The sequence below is a fragment of the Euprymna scolopes genome, chromosome 21 (assembly GCF_053919585.1).
Source record: "Euprymna scolopes isolate OS-2025 chromosome 21, ASM5391958v1, whole genome shotgun sequence".
NCBI lineage: Eukaryota > Metazoa > Mollusca > Cephalopoda > Sepiida > Sepiolidae > Euprymna > Euprymna scolopes.
Window position 1 is genome coordinate 731,235 of NC_136502.1, and position 20,694 is coordinate 751,928.

The window sequence follows — 20,694 nt, forward strand, 5'->3', positions numbered from 1 at the left end:
CCGCGGCCTCCTTCAATACGGCCCGCAGCCTCTTCTAGAAAACTTTTAAAAATTAGTATTATTTAGACATCTATTGAGTTATTTCGAAAAAAGTTGTTTTTTACTAAACTTTATTTGAGTTTGAATTGGAATAATTCAACTCAAACACCTTTATTTTGTACTGTATACAGAATTTTAATAGTTGTAATACACCATCATAAGCATACAATTGTTTTAAATTGTGATTTTCATTTTGATGAAATAATAAACATTTATTATTATTATTCTTTATAATTTCAGTTTTACTTAATCCTCCATTACATTCTGTTCTATTTTTTCTTTTCAGACTTAGTGCCACATTTTTTTACGATGGCTCAGAAAAGAAAAATCTCTGATGAAAAGCGTCAATTCAAGGATAGTTGGGAATTGAGGTTTCTGGTGAAAGAACAAAGTGGTCGAGTTTTATGTTTAATTTGTAATGAAATGATATCTGTTATGAAAGAGTACAATGTACAACGACACTACAGCACTTTTCATGTCACTGGCTATGATAAATATAAATACACTGGTGAGGCGCGGCGATCCCTACTCAATGATCTCAAATCAGACCTGCGTAAGCGTCAAGAAAAGATGTTTCAATTAGTAAAGTCTTCGTCTTCTACAACCATAGCCTCTTATGATGTATCACTTTTGATGGCTAAATCCAAAAAGGCATTCTCTGACGGTGATCTCATTAAGCAATGTGCAATAGCTATGGGAAAGGCCATGGGCTTTAACGATGCAGCTCTTGCGTTTGAAAAAATTCCACTATCGCATCAAACTGTTGCTAGACGTGTTGAAGAGCTTAGCAATTTCGTTCAGGAGAAGGTCATGAATCAAATTCAGCAGTGTGTTTATTTTTCTCTCGCTCTTGATGAAAGCACAAATATAAGGGATGTCAGCCAGTTGCTTGTCTTTGTTAGAAGTATTGACTCACAGTTTAATGTCAGTGAGGAGTTACTCGGCTTACTCCCACTTTTTACCACTACAAAAGGATCTGATATTTATGAAGCACTGAATTCTTTAGTGAGCAAGTATGGTGGATTTCAGAAATGCTCTTGCATCGTTACAGATGGTGCCAAATCAATGACTGGAGCTAAAAGAGGGGTTATAGCGTACTTGAGAGATGCTGGAGTCGACTGCCTAATGTTTCATTGCATTATTCATCAAGAATCGTTATCTAGTCGCTGTATACGTTTATCTGATGTAATGCAGCATGTAATGAGAATTATTAATTTCATTAGAGGCGGTAATAAAGCACTGAGGCATCGTCTATTTGTTGATTTCTTGAAAGATTTGGATACAGAATTTTCTGACGTTTCACTCCATTCTACTGTTCGTTGGATTAGTGCTGGGAAATGTCTGCAGCAGTTCTCCAGTTTGCGTAATGAGATTCTAAACTTTTTAGAAGAACTGAATGCAGACACTGATGGATTTAAAGGTTTATTGCAAGACGTCAACTTTCTGAAAGGTCTAGCATTCCTCACGGATATTACTCAGCATCTGAATAAGCTCAATTTAAGTTTACAGGGTAGGAATCAAACACTTGTTTCTCTATATGGTTTCATAGATGGCTTCCGCAAAAAATTAAGTCTCTTCAAAAGTAATCTGCAAAGTAACATTCTGATTCACTTTCCAAGTTGTGATGTTATTTCTAAAGAAATAGAGGACAATAACTTCTGCTGCTTTGTTGAAACTCTTGATACCCTGATTGAAGACTTCAACAAGCGATTTCAAGATTTCCAGCACCTTGAGAAAAACTTCAATGTATTCAATGCTCCGCTGACTATAACTATATCAGAAGCCGATGAAGATTTGCAGCTTCAATTGTGTGACTTGCAAAGTGACCAGTTTTTATTAAGCAAAGCTACACTGCCAATCACTCAATTTTGGCCTCTTCTTTCTGAAGAGCATTATCCTAATTTACGCCGTTTTGGATTGCACTTGCTGTCAATGTTTGGCAGTACCTACCTTTGTGAAGCAGCATTTTCCGCAATGAAGTCGATTAAATCCAAAGAGAGGAATCTACTTAATCAAACATCTCTCGAAGCCTGCCTTCGTTTAACCTTAACCTCAGTTGACATTGACACAAAGGAGTTGGCTTCCAAAATGCAGGCACACCCATCTCACTGAATTTCAAGTAAACTGTACTGTTTTACGTGCTTCCTTAAATATTTTTTACAAATAAATTTATGGTTTATTCTTATTCATACTTGTCAGTTATTTTTAAGGTTTCCTGGTCTACTGATCTTGCTCAAAATTTCCAAAACTCTCTTATTCGTAGTATTCACATCTTAGCTTCTCTAATCTATTCTCCGGGAATATGTTTTTATGATAAATATAAAGATTCGTTTACATGTACGTGTTTTACTTTACATCTGGTACGGTGAGACAGTGCATAAGAGGAAAAATGTCAACCGTGGCCCGCGATCTAATTTCCTTGCTGAATGCGGCCTGCGTCCCATAAAGTTTGGACAACCCTGCCTTAAATTAACACCAATTCAGCCGTAGTCTACGATGCAACGGATTACAATAGTGTGATAGAGACCCTCAACGCTGTTTATATTAAACTGGTAGACATCAGTGTTTGACTGCTCTGCTAAATTCAAGAACATCTTTAAATGATCACCTCCTGACAAGACCTGATTTAATCACTGCAGTGCAGTGCTGTGCAGGTTCTGAGAACATCGCATTGCTGTTATAATTGATGTAGAAAAGATCTTCCATCGCTTTCATGTCAGTCCTAGAGATAGAGACTTTCTTAGATTCCTCTGTTGAAAGGACGGAGACACAAAAACTGAACTAAAGGAATATATTTATTTAGTTCAGAATGTCCAAACAAAATAAAACTATCACTGCCAAATGCTGTCAAAGCAAAAGAGATAACACTTTCACAATGGCGGTCTGACATGCGAACCGTTCAGAAAGAGGTGAAGGGTAAACTTGTGTCCATTGAAAAATCTGTGTTCAATTTGTTTCCTGAAACACTGACTATGCAAAGTGCGTTCTCAAAACTGACTGACATGTGCAAATCATTACGCCTTCACATATTCACGGCACATCAACAGTGGAACGCTCATGAGAAGGCACGGAAAAACTTGACAATGGATACTGTAATATCCATAGAAGACTATCAGATGAACTTAGATATTCAGTATAACGAGAATCCCACTTCACTCGTCTACTCCACCAACAAAATGACAGTGGCAATGTACCCTATTTGTCTGGAGTTCCTTTCAGATGATGGGGAAATTCGGAAAGCAGCCATCACTTTCATCAGCGATGACAAGGATCACTCACACCAACAAATTCAACAGTTTAAGAAACGCATGTTTGAAGTTATTCGTGAACATCTGAAACGACCTATCAAAAAATGGGTACGATTCAGTGATGGCTGTGGTGCCCAATTCAAATCTGGGTTTGCTGCAGCCGATCTTATTCATGCACAAAAAGTTTTCGATATTACATCTGCTTCCTTCAACTTCTTCGAGTCTCACGAAGGAAAAAGTACATCTGACAGCATTGGTTCTATTGTCAAATTCGTGGTGTCATGAAGTATGATCATGGTATTAAGAATCTGGACGATGTCCATCGCGTGATCACCAGTGCAATCAAACCATCAACAAAGAAATTTGATTTCTTCACCGTTGAGAAATTTGGGCATTTCAGAAAACTCGCTAGTGGCTCCAGAGAGCATTGTAAAATTCCAGGTATCATGAGTCTGCACAGCCTCAAACTTAGTGATGACCGAATAATTCTAAACCAGTTCACCTGTACAGACTTTATTAGTGACAAACCATGTGGCAAGTGTAAACAACAGAATGTTTTTCTCAACTCAAAGATAACAAAGCCAAAGTCTATTCAATACATCGAAATAGATGAGCAGAATGATGACGATGACAGCGATGATGAAAACGATCGCATTCATGATGACGACGACAATGGCCACACTGACGATGAATCAGAGTTTGAAAGCGAGGATGAGGAGGGACAGTGTGACAATGATCATGCTCCAGGGGAAATCGTTTGGGCGTTGTACGGTAACACTTGGTACCCCGCTAAAATTTGCAGTCTAGCAGAGGTACCGGAGGAAAATCAGTGTAAATTTTCAAAACTCGGAGAAAAACTAATTGTGAAACGGTTAGGGGAGGAAAAGTACAGCCCTGTGAGTGCGAAACATATTGATGAGCTGGGGGAAAATCTGTTGGATGCAAAACGAGCTGCTCGCTCCAAAAACATTATGGAACTGTACAACCGAGCACTTGGTCTTAAACTATCTTCCTTGTGATAACAGATTTTTGCATCAGTACTAGTATACTCTTGTTATGTTGTCTTCTGTTCATTTCAGACATTTCTAAACTTAAACTGAGAATCTTATGTATCCATTACCCATCATTCTTCAATAAAAAGATGTCTTAATGAGAGGTTAAGAACCCTTTTCGTTATGTGTTGTTGAAAACTTCCAGTATCCCAAAATTCGGATGGGTTGTTACCATAACCTGGCCAAAAAAGGCAATTTCTCATCAAGATCTGGTATTCTCTCCCTTATTTTTGGATTCCTCACAAAATTCTGGTTAAGAAAGATGGCCTAACACTTATGATTGATAGGTTTTGAGTAATTTTCTTAAATAGTTTCGCAATCTGCAGGATACGGTCCTTGGGACAAAAAAACGGGAAGTGCGATTCCGGCCGTCATGAAAGAATTGCTTGAAAACATGGTTTCCCATCAAAATTTTGTATTCGTTTTTGTTTTATTGGATTCCTCGTGAAATTTTGGTTTAGAAAAATGGTATAACACTTATACATTATCTGTTTTGAAAATTGACCTAAAATGGCAATTGTGTCCCAAAACTATGCTTGGAGTCTTGAAACGTGTCATATTGTATGTAAGCCCACATTTTTGGTGCATCCTCATCTCTGGGTTGTGCAAATTATGGATTCAAATATCTAGCCAACAAGTATCAAAGTGAGTATCTTCTGGCTGCACGATTTATTCAAAGAAACTTCTATGTGGATGATGGACTCATCAGTGTTAAGACAGATGAAGAAGCAAAACGGTTGATCAGTGAAGCAAATGAAATCCGTGCAAATGGTCAACTACATTTACACAAGTCCATGTCAAACAAGAAAGGACACTTAGACAAAGTCTTGGAAGGCAATAGCGACACCACAATCAAAGAAGTAGATTTGAATCGCAATATCCTTCCAACACAAAGTGTACTAGAGGTAAAATGGAATATGAACATGGATACATTTACTTTTAACATCACTCTTGATCCAGGAGCAGCTACTGTGGAATTCTGTCAACAGTGGTCAGTGTGTATGATCTATTGGAATTTACTGCACCCTTTGTTTTAGTTGTGCTACAGGAGATGTGTAAACAAGGAGTTGGATGGGATGAACCCTTTCCTTCTGAACTTAAACCAAGGTGGGAGTCATGGATTAGGGATGTGAATAACCTCAAACTAGTCCAGATACTAAGATGCTTCATCCCAGAGAATATCGGCTCAATTGAAAAAATAGAGCTTCACCATTTTTGATGCTAGCAACACTGGATATGGCCAATGTACCTATTTGCGAGTTGTTGCAAGAAAGAAAGTGCCTTGCACATTGATCATGGGTAAAACCAGAGTGGCGCCCATTAAGGTTGTCACTTTGCCTTGTCTTGAACTTGTTGCAGCTACCGTCTCGGCAGCAATAAGTAACTTCCTGAAGGAAGAACTGGACTTAATGGTGGACCAAGAGTATTTCTGGACAAATTCCCAAGTTTTTCTAGTTTACATAAAAAAAAATGACGCAAGATGATTTCATCTCTTTGCTGCCAACATAGTTAAAAAAATTAGGGATAGCACTGATCCTAGCTAGTGCTTATACATTGATACCAAACAAAACCCTGCCGATTATGCATCTCGAGGGCTAACGGTGGGAGAACAGATTAGCTCAAATTATATTACCGGACCAAAATTCTTATGGGACCATGAGTTTATTACCATCCAAACGTGTCCTGAACCCATCATCGGGGACCCTGAAGTGAAAGTTCTGACAACCATACTCAAACAGAACATTTCTTCAATAGATTCTCCAGATTGTCGAATTGGAATAAAATCCTAAACATGGTCACTCAAATAAAGCGCCTGCCAAACAAGTCCCAATCAGGTCATATCAGTGAAAAGAGAATCAGCCTCCTTTGCATTCATCAGTATTGCACAAAACGAAATGTGGGAAGAGGAGTTCAGTCCTCAGTAAGAATCCAGAGCAATTGAAAAATAACAGTGAGCTTTACTGACTTGGAGGGTGTTTAACGGAATCTCCATCAATTGGGATGAGGCACCCAATAATATCGCCAAAAGATAGCCTCATGACTTATTTAATTATTGAATTTTATCATCAGAAACTACAGCACCATGGTTGGGGAATGATTTTAAACGAAATTCGAGCTCATGGCTACTGGATCCTCAGTGCCAGCAAGATAGTGGCGAAATATGTTAAGAATTGTGTTACTTGTCGAAAAATGCGCAGACCTCTGGAAGAACAACACATGGCAGACCTTCTGGTTGAAAGAGTTGAACCATCTCCAGCATTTTTTTCACATAGGAATAGACTGTTTAAGACCCTTCTATATAAAACATGGTCAGAAGGAAATAAAGAGATATGACCATCTGTTCACATGCCTTAGCTCCAGAGCCATCCATCTAGAGATGCTGGAAGACCTCTTCACTTCCAGGAGCAAGCCATATGAACGGTGTATGGGAACGGCAAATACGCACAGTCAAAAATGTAATGAGCACCGTGTTAGCTTCAGCAATTGGTAGATTGGATGATTTCATGCTACAAACATTCTTGTATGAGGCGAAGACGATTGTGAACAGCTGTCCACGTACAGTAGATACAATTAATGACCCAAAGAGTCTTGATCCCCTAACACCAAACCACTTAATACAAATGAAGACAACTGCACCACTGCCATCACCTGGGAAGGTTTTAAAGGAAGACTTATATGCTAAGAACAGATGGCGCGGAGTCCAGTACCTTGTGGAACAGTTCTGGAGCAGATAGAAAAGGTGTAGCGTCTACCCCGGAATTAATTTTGACAGTGACATTGAACATGCACTAAATTCGAGGAGTCTCTCGCTCTCTTTTTGCTCGCGAACACCAGAAGAGTAAGACGGGTTACTGCCACGCTCTGTCGCTCGTGCGTGACACACCCTGTGCCGGTTCCAATGGTGAAACCATACACAAAAAAAAGAAAAACATTCTTCTTATCTATTCACTCCGCTCCTTACCCGAACGGCTTTTCTAAAGAAAATTAATTTATCGTTTCTTTCCAACTTAACGCCAAAAATATTTGACCAGTTGGGAAGGATTTCTTCTTTTTTTTTTTCGGACTCAAAATAAACACGAGTGTGATACACCAGGGCAAATAAATTTACACCTCTTATAACAACCCAAGTCTGATTATTTGTTTTTAATTAATTTTTCTAAATATTTGTTTTCTTATTAATGTTTTTGAACGATTAATTTTAAGTGAGCTGTTTGTTGTTTTGCCCAGCAAGCACCTCGCTTCACTGGTGATCCCTTTTTTTTTTTGTCAGACTTTGGCAGAACACGCAAGGAATTGTGGATATTATCAATAAGGAAGAATTACCTGTAATCACACAAGGGAAATTTCTCAGCGACCACGCGCACGCCGAATGACGTACATGTCGACCTTAGCGGCACATCGGTTTTTCTAGGCGTAAAGGATCTCACGGAGATTTTCTGCGGTCATCGTTCTCTTCAACGCGTTCCCCACGATGGACAGTGAGGCGCTTCCTTCAACGACGGCTACTCAGGCTATTTTGAGGATTCCTCCTTTTTGGACGCACGATCCAACATTATGGTTCGCACACGTAGAGGCCCAGTTCTACACGCAAAGGATCCTGAGCGATGTGACGAAATTCAACCACGTGGTGGCTGCATTAACGCATGAAGTAATGGTGGAGGTTCGCGACCTGATCATGTCACCCCCTGGATCGATCAGCTACGATTATTTCAAATCGGAATCGATTCGTAGGATAACCGATTCACAGCAGAAACACCTTCGTCAACTTCTCGTAGAAGAAGAACTCGGAGATCGGAAACCGTCTCAGTTACTCAGACGTATGAAGCTGTTGATGAGTGAGAACTCACTACCGCTGGAAATACTTAAACAATTTTTCGTCAATAGACTGCCATCGAGTATTCAAATGATACTTGCCTCTTCGAATGACTCCACAACCATTGAGGAGCTAGCGGACCTAGCCGACAAAATTATACACGTGACCGTTTCCATAGCCCCAGTTCACACGCACAGCTCTAACGATGCCCTGCCTAACGTCGCAAACCCCTTCACGGATATACGCGAGGAACTAGAGCGACAGGCTCAAATGATTCACGACCTAAGTGAACAGTTACATGGCCTCGAGCTCAAACCAAAAATGCATAAGCACCTCCCACTAAGCGAGTCTGTTTCGGACCCTTCTATATAAAACATGGTCAGAAGGAAATAAAGAGATATGATCATGTTCACATGCCTTAGCTCCAGAGCCATCCATCTAGAGATGCTGGAAGACCTCTTCACTTCCAGGAGCAAGCCATATGAACGCTGTATGGGAACGGCAAATACGCACTGTGACAAATACGCAGTAAGCCATTTGAAGGCATTTTCTAAACAGGCGTAAAGGAGAAAGTAAATTTCATGATTTCTATTTTTGTATCGGCGGTTGGCAAAGTTTGAGAAGAGATCCCTTTTCATCACTTTTATTTTCGACTTGTTGGCGACGTGAGTGGGAAGAGGAGGGGTGGATGTGTGATGACCTACCCAAAAATACAGGCAGTTGAGCAGTCCCCCTGGGTGCGAACGGTCGTCCCTGCTACTACAAGCCGTGATCATATGCCATGAGAAAGAGACGGAAAAAAAAAAAAACAACCAAATCAAAAACTTATGATATTCGGGTAAAAGAACCGAAAACCTTCCATTAAGTGCTAAAAGGCTGGAGCAGATTGATTATCGCTTGTCAATCGTTTACATATTCTGCGAACGTCGCCACTATCAACGATACTGAAAGAAAAGACAGGAGACACGAGAACTCTGTGAATTATCTTGGAAGGAATAACGGCATAGAGTCGTTCACGAAAATTTTGTGTTGTCTCGCCGGACTACATCAGAAGGAAAAACAACAACTACAATGACTTGTTCATAAGGACTATCTGAGTTGTTGCTGAAAAAGAACACTAATCCTTCGTCCATAAAAACTTTCTTATTCCTTGTTGGAGACGCTAGATGGATTATACCCCAAAGCGGTCGCTATTGTGAGTCACCGTCTTTTTCTTCTCTTGTCTTGTTTTTCCCAACTGCTAAAATTGTTTTCTCCCTCTGCTCGTATTAATATCTTAAGTTTAATCCCAACCCCCATTTATATGTTATCTTTGTTTATTTGTTTATTAATGTTTAATAAATTCTCATTTTAAAATCAACCATCGGTCGTTCGAGTTGTCTCTGCTTGCTTTGTTAACTTTTCTGCGTACGGTGTTCCAACCAGAAGAATTCCCCCTCTCCACACACTTTTGTTAACCCCTGAATGAGCCAAACCCGGACATATTTTTATTTATTTTTTTTTATCATTGTCACGCGAACGCGATTGTAGTCCCCAGCGAAAGCCGTTCGTGACAAGATTGGGGGCGTCGTCCGGGATTCTTTTTTTTCTGTTTACTGGAACTTCGTGGGTAGAGGCGAAGCGGGTGCGAGACAACGAAAAACAAAACCGAAATGTCTGTAGTAGAAACCTTTTTAAATTCTCCCACATTCGAGGCACTTTCTAGATTAAAGAAAGATAGTATTATTGATGTAGCAACAGCATTAGGATTAGAGCCTAAGCGCTCGATAAGAAAACCACAACTAGTGAAAATAGTTGCAGAGCACATGGTCGATAACGATATCTTCGAAGAAGATGTATTGGACAATCTTGTGTCAGACTCGCCTGGACTCTCACATGCCCAAATTGAGCTCGAGAGAATAAAAATCGAGACTAATAAAGCTATTGAAATGGAAAAGGCTAGGGTAGAGTTAGAGAAGGCTAAAATGGAGCAAGAGACCAGACGCCAAGAAATTGAAGATAGGAGAACCTTCCATAGTGAGAGGCGAAATGAGTTCGACCTCACTAAACAGGTTAGACTTGTGCCAGCGTTCAACGAGGCTGATGTTGACAACTATTTTCAACACTTTGAGAAAATCGCATCAAGCCTGAACTGGCCATTGGAAACCTGGACCTTACTTCTACAAACAGTATTAAAGGGTAAGGCTCAGGAAATATATGCGTCGCTGTCAGCAGAGGATTGCGCTGACTATAACATTATAAAGTCCGCAATCTTAAGAAGCTACGAAATGGTCCCAGAAGCATACAGACAGAAATTTAGGGGCCATAGGAAGGATGAGAAGCAAATGTTTGTTGAGTTCTTTCGTCAGAAAGAAGTCTACTTTGATAGGTGGTGCGCAGCTAAGAGCGTGGGTACAGACCATGATAAGCTATGGCAGCTGATGCTGATGGAAGAGTTTAGGCGATGTGCCCATGACGATCTCAAAGTCTATCTTAACGAGAGACAAGTAGATACAGCCTATGAAATGGCCACCCTCGCGGACGAATATGCGTTGACACATAAACGAGGCAAGAGTAGGTCGAATGACCCGTTCGCTGACGGAAGCGGCACTAACCCCAGAATGGCGGCTAGCGCTGGTCCGAGCATGAGGTCGATTCAGACCAACAACCGCAACCGACCGGACAGCTCAACCCATAAGATCCATTCTCCGAATAGTCAACAGGTGGAGAGATGGAAAACGCTGACGTGTCACTACTGTGGAAAGGTAGGGCACATAGCAGTAAATTGCTCAGCGAGGAAGAAAGATGCGGAAAACAGGGGTGCGCCCTCGAATAAACCGCAAGGGTTTATTGCGTCGCATAGAAGCCTCGCAAAAGTAGACACTGACAAGATCCGAGAGGAATATAGACCCTTTGTCTCGGATGGTTCGGTGTGCCCTGTGGGTGAGCCCACAGAGAAGATGAGGATAAAAATATTAAGGGACACGGGAGCAACCCAGTCATTAATATTGAGTAACCACATGCCGCGTAGGGCAAATACGGCCACGGGCGAAAGTGTAATTATACAGGGAGTCGGAAACGGCTTTGTTAGTGTTCCACTCCATAAAGTGACCCTCGAGTCTGACATAGTATGTGGTACTATAGAGGTCGGAGTGGTCGATGATCTGCCCATGAGAGGCATAGCGATGCTACTTGGCAATGATTTGGCCGGAAAAAAAGTATCACCCCCACCCTTAAAAGTGGCAACAGTGCCAAGCACACCAGCAGGTGCAGATAAGGCAGGGGACAGTGATGCCGGAGTATACCCAGCATGTGTGGTGACTCGGGCGAGGGCCCAAAAGGAGGCCAGAGAAAAACATGCTGAAACAAGCAGCGCCGGTAGGGGAACTGAAGTCGTCAACCTTTCCCAAATGTTTAGGTCAAGAGATAGACGTGAGTCCTAAACTTAAAGAGACCCCAAACAAAAACTCCAGCACCGGGGATGAACAAGTAGTTGGGGAAATCTCAGTCTCATGGACATCAGTCGCCCATGAGCAGAGAAAAGACTCCGAAATCGCCCCGCTTTTCAGAGAAGCACTGGACGAAGAGGAGCTGGACAAGGTACCATCCGGGTACTTTGTCAAAGATGGTACATTGATGAGGAAGTGGAGACCCTCAAATACACCTGCCCTCGAGGACTAGTCAACTGTACAACAGTTAGTCTTACCCAGAGGATATAGGGAGGAGGTGCTAAGGACAGCCCATGAGACACCCATGGGAGGCCACATGGGTATCCGAAAGACACATGACCGGATTACCAGGCACTTCTATTGGCCAGGGATCCGTAGGGATGTGGCGAGGTATTGTAAAACTTGTCACACCTGTCAAATGGTGGGTAAGCCAAATCAGCGAATCCCCAACGCCCCCCTCCATCCGATTCCTGCATTTGAGGAACCATTCTGTCGGATCCTCGTCGATTGTGTTGGCCTCCTTCCGAAGACTAAACGCAGGAACGAACATATATTAACCATTAAGTGTGCGTCGACTCGATTCCCTGAAGCGATACCTCTTAGGAATATATCGGCTGGGAAAATCACCAAAGCTTTGATGACCTTCTTCTCCATGGTTGGACTGCCGAAGGTAGTGCAATCCGACCAGGGATCAAACTTTGTCAAAAGTGTTCCAGCAAGCCATGAGTAGCTTGGGTATTACGACTGTAAAATCCAGTGCACCCCATCCCCAATCACAGGGAGCCCTAGAACGCTTCCACTCGACTTTGAAGAGCATGGCACGGACATATTGCTTCGACCATCACAGTGACTGGGACGAAGGCCTTACGTTCTTAATGTTTGCAGCACGGGATGCTACTCAGGAGTCGCTGGGATTCAGCCCGTTTGAGCTCGTCTGCGGCCATTCGGTGCGTTGTCCCCTGTCACTGCTGAAAGATAAATGGATGCAGGAGAGCCGCGAGAATAGATCGCTGCTCGACTATGTATCACGTTTCCGGACACGATTGCAAGAAACGAGCGAGATCGCTCAAGAAAGGCTCAAATCGCTCCAGGGAAAGATGAAAAGGCGGTATGATCGGAACACCATCCCGCGAACTTTCGAAGTCGGAGACAAGGTCTTAGTCTTGTTACCCATATCTGGTCAACCCCTAAAAGCCAGATTCCACGGTCCATACGAGATTGCCCGAAAGGCTAGTGATCTCAACTAAGTCGTTAAAACGCCGGACCGCCGCAAGGCCACCAAGATGTGCCACATAAACATGATTAAACTTTATTACCAGAGGGACGAGGGTAACCCTGTCCTTGCCATTGTTAGACCTGACTGTGGACACAGCCAGACTAATACCCCTGAGGAATCCGTAGGAAAAAGTGACCATCCTATGAGATTGCGAAATTCCAACATTCTCGCCGACCTCACGCCTGCGGTCATCCATCTGGACCGTAACGAGAAGGAGGAAATGATAAACCTCATTAGGGATTTCCGTGAGTTATTCCCGGATACGCCCAAACAAGTGACCATCACCAAACATGACGTGGATGTTGGAAATGCTACCCCCGTCAAGCAACATCCCTATAGCGTCAACCACCAAAAGTCGGAAGTGATACGCCAAGAAGTGGAGTACATGCTTGAGCATGGAATTATCGAACCAAGCCAAAGCAGTTGGTCATCACCATGCGTCCTAGTCGCTAAGCCGGATGGCTCGGTTCGGTTCTGTACGGATTACCGTAAGGTGAATTCCGTCACAAGGACAGACTCACATCCTATCCCGAGGATGGATGATTGCATTGACAGAGTGGGGAGGGCGACTTACATCACCAAGCTGGACCTGTTAAAAAGATATTGGTGTGTACCCCTCACTGAGCGCGCCAAGAGCATTTCTGCGTTTGTGACCCCACAAGGACTTTACCAATATCGGGTTATACCGTTTGGTATGAAAAATTCCCAGGCAACATTCCAAAGGATGATGAATCACTGCCTGAGGGATTTGCCTAACGTCAAAACCTACATCGACGACATTGTCATATATAGTGACAATTGGCCTGACCATGTCGAATCCTTAAGGAAAGTGTTCGACCGACTCTTACAGACAAACCTCACTATCAATTTATCAAAAAGTGAGTTCAGAAAAGCCGAAGTAACCTATCTGGGGCACACTGTAGGATACGGGAAGATATCCCCAATCAACGCTAAGATCCAAAGCATCTTAGATGTCCCAGCCCCGACCAATGTTAGAAGCCTGAGGCGATTCCTCATTATGGCCAGTTACTATAGAAAGTTTCTGACGTTGCGTCACCTCTCACCCAACTGTTGTCTAAAAAGTCCAAATTCACATGGACCTCTTCTTGCCAGAAGTCTTTTGAACAGATCAGATCGCTATTATGCTCTGATCCTGTGCTGAGGGCTCCTGACTTTCAACAACCTTTCCGCTTGGCTATTGACGCCAGCGACCATGGTATCGGTTCAGTTCTACTCCAAACCGATCCTTCTGGCATTGAGCACCCTGTGAGTTATTTCTCTCGGAAGTTCAACTCATGCCAGAAGAACTATTCTACTGTAGAGAAGGAAACTTTAGCCCTCATCCTCAGTCTACAGCACTTCGACGTATATATATCATCGTCGAGTCAGCCGACCATCATATACACAGACCACAACCCTATTACATTTCTACATCGAATAAAAAGTAAAAATAGAAGGCTATTAAGTTGGAGTCTGTTCCTACAGAAATACAACCTAGATATCCGACATATCCGAGGCGTCGACAACGTGTGCACGGACACCCTATCTCGTGTCTGATATGCTCAAATAGAATTCCCGTGAGTAGCGTCAATAGCAGTTAAAAAAAAAAAAGTTTAGTTAGAACTAAACCGGTCCCCAGCATTCCGAAAAAGTACTACAGGTAGTCCTTTTTCGTTTTTTTTGGTAGGGAGGTGTGACAAATACGCAGTAAGCCATTTGAAGGCATCTTCTAAACAGGCGTAAAGGAGAAAGTAAATTTCATCATTTCTATTTTGTATCGGCGGTTGGCAAAGTTTGAGAAGAGATCCCTTTTCATCACTTTTATTTTCGACTTGTTGGCGACGTGAGTGGGAAGAGGAGGGGTGGACGTGTGATGACCTACCCAAAAATACAGGCAGTTGAGCAGTCCCCCTGGGTGCGAACGGTCGTCCCTGCTACTACAAGCCGTGATCATATGCCATGAGAAAGAGACGGAAAAAAAAAAAAACAGCCAAATCAAAAACTTATGATATTCGGGTAAAAGAACCGAAAACCTTCCATTAAGTGCTAAAAGGCTGGAGCAGATTGATTATCGCTTGTCAATCGTTTACATATTCTGCGAACGTCGCCACTATCAACGATACTGAAAGAAAAGACGGGAGACACGAGAACTCTGTGAATTATCTTGGAAGGAATAACGGCATAGAGTCGTTCACGAAAACTTTGTGTTGTCTCGCCGGACTACATCAGAAGGAAAAACAACAACTACAATGACTTGTTCATAAGGACTATCTGAGTTGTTGCTGAAAAAGAACACTAATCCTTCGTCCATAAAAACTTTCTTATTCCTTGTTGGAGACGCTAGATGGATTATACCCCAAAGCGGTCGCTATTGTGAGTCACCGTCTTTTTCTTCTCTTGTCTTGTTTTTCCCAACTGCTAAAATTGTTTTCTCCCTCTGCTCGTATTAATATCTTAAGTTTAATCCCAACCCCCATTTATATGTTATCTTTATTTTTTTGTTTATTTGTTTATTAATGTTTAATAAATTCTCATTTTAAAATCAACCATCGGTCGTTCGAGTTGTCTCTGCTTGCTTTGTTAACTTTTCTGCGTACGGTGTTCCAACCAGAAGAATTCCCCCTCTCCACACACTTTTGTTAACCCCTGAATGAGCCAAACCCGGACATATTTTTATTTATTTTTTTTTATAATTGTCACGCGAACGCGATCGTAGTCCCCAGCGAAAGCCGGTCGTGACAGCACAGTCAAAAATGTAATGAGCACCGTGTTAGCTTCAGCAATTGGTAGATTGGATGATTTCATGCTACAAACATTCTTGTATGAGGCGAAGACGATTGTGAACAGCTGTCCATGTACAGTAGATACAATTAATGACCCAAAGAGTCTTGATCCCCTAACACCAAACCACTTAATACAAATGAAGACAACTGCACCACTGCCATCACCTGGGAAGTTTTTAAAGGAAGACTTATATACTAAGAAGAGATGGCGCAGAGTCCAGTACCTTGTGGAACAGTTCTGGAGCAGATAGCAAAGGGAATACCTAGCTAACATAAGCACCAGACAACGATGGCACACCAGCAGATGAAATATAAAGACTGGAGACATTGTACTCATCAAGGAAGACAATCTCCCTCGCAACAAATGGACAATGGCTAAAATGGTGGATGTGATAAAAGGGCAATGATCGTCTGGTGCAAAAGGTTAGACTCCAAATGGGTCAGGACAAGTTAAAAAATAATGCCGAGAGATTTATCAGACGTCCAATCCCCAAATTGGTTGTATTAGTAGAAAATAATACATAAAAAATCACAAACTTAAATTTAAAAAAAAATTAAAATTAATAAATAAGGCAGACTTGATATTGTAGTGAAATTGCCACCAATCAGTAACTAGTTTATCAATGATCGATGATAATTTGGCAGGAGTGTAGCTGCAGCTATAGTAGTCCCATCAATTTTAATAATCCCTTCCCACTTATTTTCTGCGGACTTAAAGCGGAAGTAGGGAAAGAAGCTAGAACGATTCCACACCATTTAACTACTGGCCCTTGGAGAGACAACATGGTAATTAACATTCACTCCGTTATCTCAAGAACTTATCCAGTTTCTTTTGTAAATTAATATTGAAATGTATTCCTTGTTAAATGAAATATTTTCTTTTACAGTTTTCACGGTGTTCAATAAAATTATAAACAGCAGTTGAAGCGTCACTCTTTTCCTTGAAACCGGTTGGTAGTTACACACTCCAATAAACCTATGCAATGGGCAGATCATTGGAATAGCAGGAAAACATTTGGAAAGCTACGAACACAACCATAAACATAGCCATTGCTGTAATTCCTTTTAAGATGCCCAAAATTGACTTTTTTTGTAACAATTTTTTTGACATAAAGAATGGATAGCATTCTGAGGCCTGGACAATTTGAGGGATCATCGGAGACAGCTGCTGACAAATGGAATCACTGGTACCGTACCCTCATCAATTACCTCAACTCTGACAGCTCACCTTTACGATCCTCCAAACAAACTCATTGATACTGATTAATTATAAATCACCTATCAAACTGCTCACCATTTGAGAGTGCCATTAGTATTCTTCAATCGATGTATTAGAAGATAAAATGTTTCAATTGGAATCTTCCAAAAACAAAAGCTTTTTTCACTAAAAAAATGCAAGAGGATTCAAGTGTTATTGGACTTCTTTTTTTTTTTTTTTCGCTTTAAAGCATTGCTGTCTAATAATAAAAAGACTGACTAGATTATGGATTCTGATGCGATGTGTCACGTGTGTTAGGATGTGAAGAAATTTATTTCAGAAAATTGAATGCAGTAGAAAAAATAACTCTTAGTGACAGATTGTCAGTTGAAGCATAGTAAGAATAATCAATAAAAAAGCGAAACACCAAAAATGCAGGTTGTTTGAGACTCTTATATGTTCCCAAGTTATTTTATAACAAATTTGTCTAAAGCTACTAAATCTGGATTGTGAAATTCTGAATAAGCAGAAATTAGTAGCTACAAGTTCAAAAATGGGGAACGTACACGTTTTAAACTGCAGTGGAGGAAAGGAAGCGGCTAATATAGCAATTATCTGCTCAGGTAATAACATAAGATATTTGTCCATCTTGGAGAAAAGACTTTACAGAAACTAGAAAAAGACCAAATAATAACTGATCATGACTATGATGTCCCAAAAGATATTAACCATGCCTGAATGGAAAACATTGTTTCATTTACAAAATCTGCTTTAAGTTACTGTGACAATTATCGGGTGAGTTTCTTCTATTTTGTTTAATTCTTATCTTTAAATAATTGAGGTTTCAAGAAACATTGCAGACATTTTTTTCTTGTTCTCATGTAACACTCGACATTACTTGTTTTTTGAATAGAATAAATATTTACAACAAAATTTATCAAGGTAGGTATAAGATTACCTGTCTTTGGTAACATTTATTTGTTATATATTTGTTTTTTGATCACTTTTTCAAACCTCTTCAGATTGTAGAACAAACCAACTAAAAGTTATTCTTTTACTTAATGGATAAGTGGTTTGTGTGTTCTAACTTATCATGGTCATTGTTGGCCATTCTTTTTCAAAGAATTTTTTTTTTTTTTTAAATATTCTTTTGCTTTCCAAAATTAAAAACTTATGTTTTCTAAATAATAACAAAAACAAAATGAATACTTTATGTTCATAAGTTAGTTGATGAACGTTTTGTTTACAGATTTTTTGTGTGCGTCTCGTTTGTCACTACTTCTATCGACTCGTGCATAAAAACTTTTTATTGAATTCTTTTCAAATTTTAGGACAAAAGAAATTAATATATTCATTATAAAATAGCATTCGAACACAGTTTCTATCCTTATCTTTGTATTACAAAGCGTTAACTTTGAGATGTTTTATTTGCAATTCAAAAACCAAGAAGAACAACAAAAAACAATGTTCATTGTCGGCTATTCTTATTATTTATCAAATAATTTATTTTTTTTTTAATATTCTTTTCTTGTCCATAATTAAAAACTTGTTTTCTAAATAATAACAAAAATAAAATACTTTATGTTCGTAAGTTAGTTGACGACCACTTGTTGACATATTTTGTATGCGCCAAAACGCAAATTTTAGGGCAAAAGAAATTAATATATTCACTATAAAATAGCATTCGAACAGTTTCTATCTTTACTTATCTTTGTGCTACAAAGCATTAACTTTGAGATATTCTAACTTTTGACTGGAAAGACGTATGTGTTGCGTTCAAATTCCACAGCAAAGGCAATTCTTTTCCTTGATTAGCTAAAACAACTAAAAACGTCATCAACAGATACAACTTCCGCTTCAAGTATTTATGTAAACACACCTTGACCGCTAATTTGCAAAAAGTGATCTACCACCAGCGGGCATGCTATGTTGACAAGTTTCATCATTAATAGTCAGATTTAAATAGCGATTTGTCCGACTATACAAATCACACCAAAAATATTAAAATACCATTCTAAAGTAAATTTTATTGTAAATCCAGTTTTATTTTGACAAATGTAGGAGAAATGTACTCATTACTGATTTAAAATAATATGAGTGTCAAATTAAGTAGCAGTGTGCATTTTGTTCAGCGCTGAACGTTATCGTGTCTGGTATTGCTAGACTTTGATGAGACCTTCTGACCAGTTGTTAAATTTGAATCGGTACAAACTGCTATTACATTAGTATACCTTAATGTGCTGCGACGTCACATAGATAGTAGTCGCTGCAGTAAAAGAGACTAAGGAGCAGTAGGAGGTAGCAGGACTGGTGATGTCACGTGGAGACAGCAGCAGGAGCATGACAGAGAGAGTGGAGTGGGAGAGATGGGATGGCATGAACAACAGGCAGAAAGAGAGAAGACAACAATGAATTCCCGCTAGCTGGTGACAGCCCTGTCAAAATTTGTTATGTGAAATGGAAAGCACGGACAGGAAATAACTTTCTCTAAAAAAAAAAAAAAAAAAATTTGTTGCCGTGAGCAAACTCTTTCTTTTTGGAAAAGAAAGGGGTTCAAATATGGGGAAAAAAAGGGTTACCACGGGAAATACAAAAGGATGTTGGACCCTTTTTCTTCAAATTGTTGTCTGAGAATGTATTTTAGAAAAGTTTTATTTAACAATATCATTGACGTATTAAAAAACGTAAAAAATTGTTTTGGAAATATTGCCAAAGTACAGTTTGTGTTGAGAAGGAATTCATCTTTAATGGTGAACGTTTTTTAAATTTTTATTTAGACTGTCTTTTTTTCTTTTCCGATGTTGGTTTGCAGGATATCTGGTTTTATTCAACAAAAAAAAAAAAAAAAAAAAAAAAAAAGCAGCACCTCCCATTTTATTAAGAAATAATATTTCAATAAATCTTATTGAAATATTATTTCTTATATATATATAATCAAATCAATATAATCAAGGTAATCAAAATGGTAAACTTAAAATATATTATAAATATTAAAGAGTTAATATTTACAAGTAAACTCAACCAGATGTAAAAGCTCAATAAAACCGAAAAGGAAATAGAGCGTACCTGTTGAATTGGAAGTTTTTAATTCGACCGTGTTTGGATTTTACCATTCTTGGATTTTTTACCCTTCACCGGACTATCCATTCATGTGAAATCTTTTTATCATTTTTTCTTTTACCTCCTATTCCCCTTACCTCACCCTTTTTTTTAACCAAGTAAGATCTGTGACTTACTTGTGGTTTCATTAAATACTTTTACATGCAAAATCCGATCCCGCATTTTGCTAATTCCTGCCCTCTGATGAGAAGGAGAATATTTCTTCGAAACTCCGCGGATTAAGGACTATCCACTTATTTTGTGCTTCCTTTTTAAAATTAAATATGTTTTTAACATGTTTTATTAATCATTTGTTCATATATATATATATATATATAGGTAGTATTGTTTAGTTATTTAAATAAAAACAAAAAACCCAATGTGTCTACCAAAGAGTGCTCAATGTTTAGATAGAGCAATATGAATATGTTGAATATGAAAACTAGTGGCTACACATATGCAAATATGTTTCAGTGACCACCCTGCAAATGAAATTATAACTAAGTGCCGAACGACGGTTTTAGTTAGTAATACTGAACAATGGACAAAAAATGCGAGAAACAATTATTTCGGCATCTCAATGGGCTCGCTAGACTCAGCTGAACTAACGGATCTTGTAGGTCTCTACATATTGTATACCTTAACAAAAAATAATTATATTGAAGTAGGGAACATAGAATTATACAGAGACAATGGACTAATGTGTGCAAAAAATGCTACTAATGTAAAATGTGATCAAATTAGAAAAATGATACAT

At 39.7% G+C, this 20,694-nt stretch overlaps 1 protein-coding gene across 1 annotated transcript; it reads left to right on the forward strand.

Annotated features, from left to right (window-relative positions):
- Nucleotides 1-348: 348 nt before the first annotated feature.
- LOC145243032 (general transcription factor II-I repeat domain-containing protein 2B-like) lies at nucleotides 349-2,151 on the forward strand. The gene has a single exon (XM_080106141.1). It carries the CDS (start codon nucleotides 349-351, stop codon nucleotides 2,149-2,151), a length of 1,803 nt encoding a protein of 600 aa, XP_079962267.1.
- The last annotated feature ends 18,543 nt before the right edge of the window (nucleotides 2,152-20,694 follow it).

What these genes read in the sequence shown, in the direction of transcription:
- LOC145243032 (XM_080106141.1), top strand. Translation starts at nt 349, where the DNA reads ATGGCTCAGAAAAGAAAAATCTCTGATGAAAAGCGTCAATTCAAGGAT.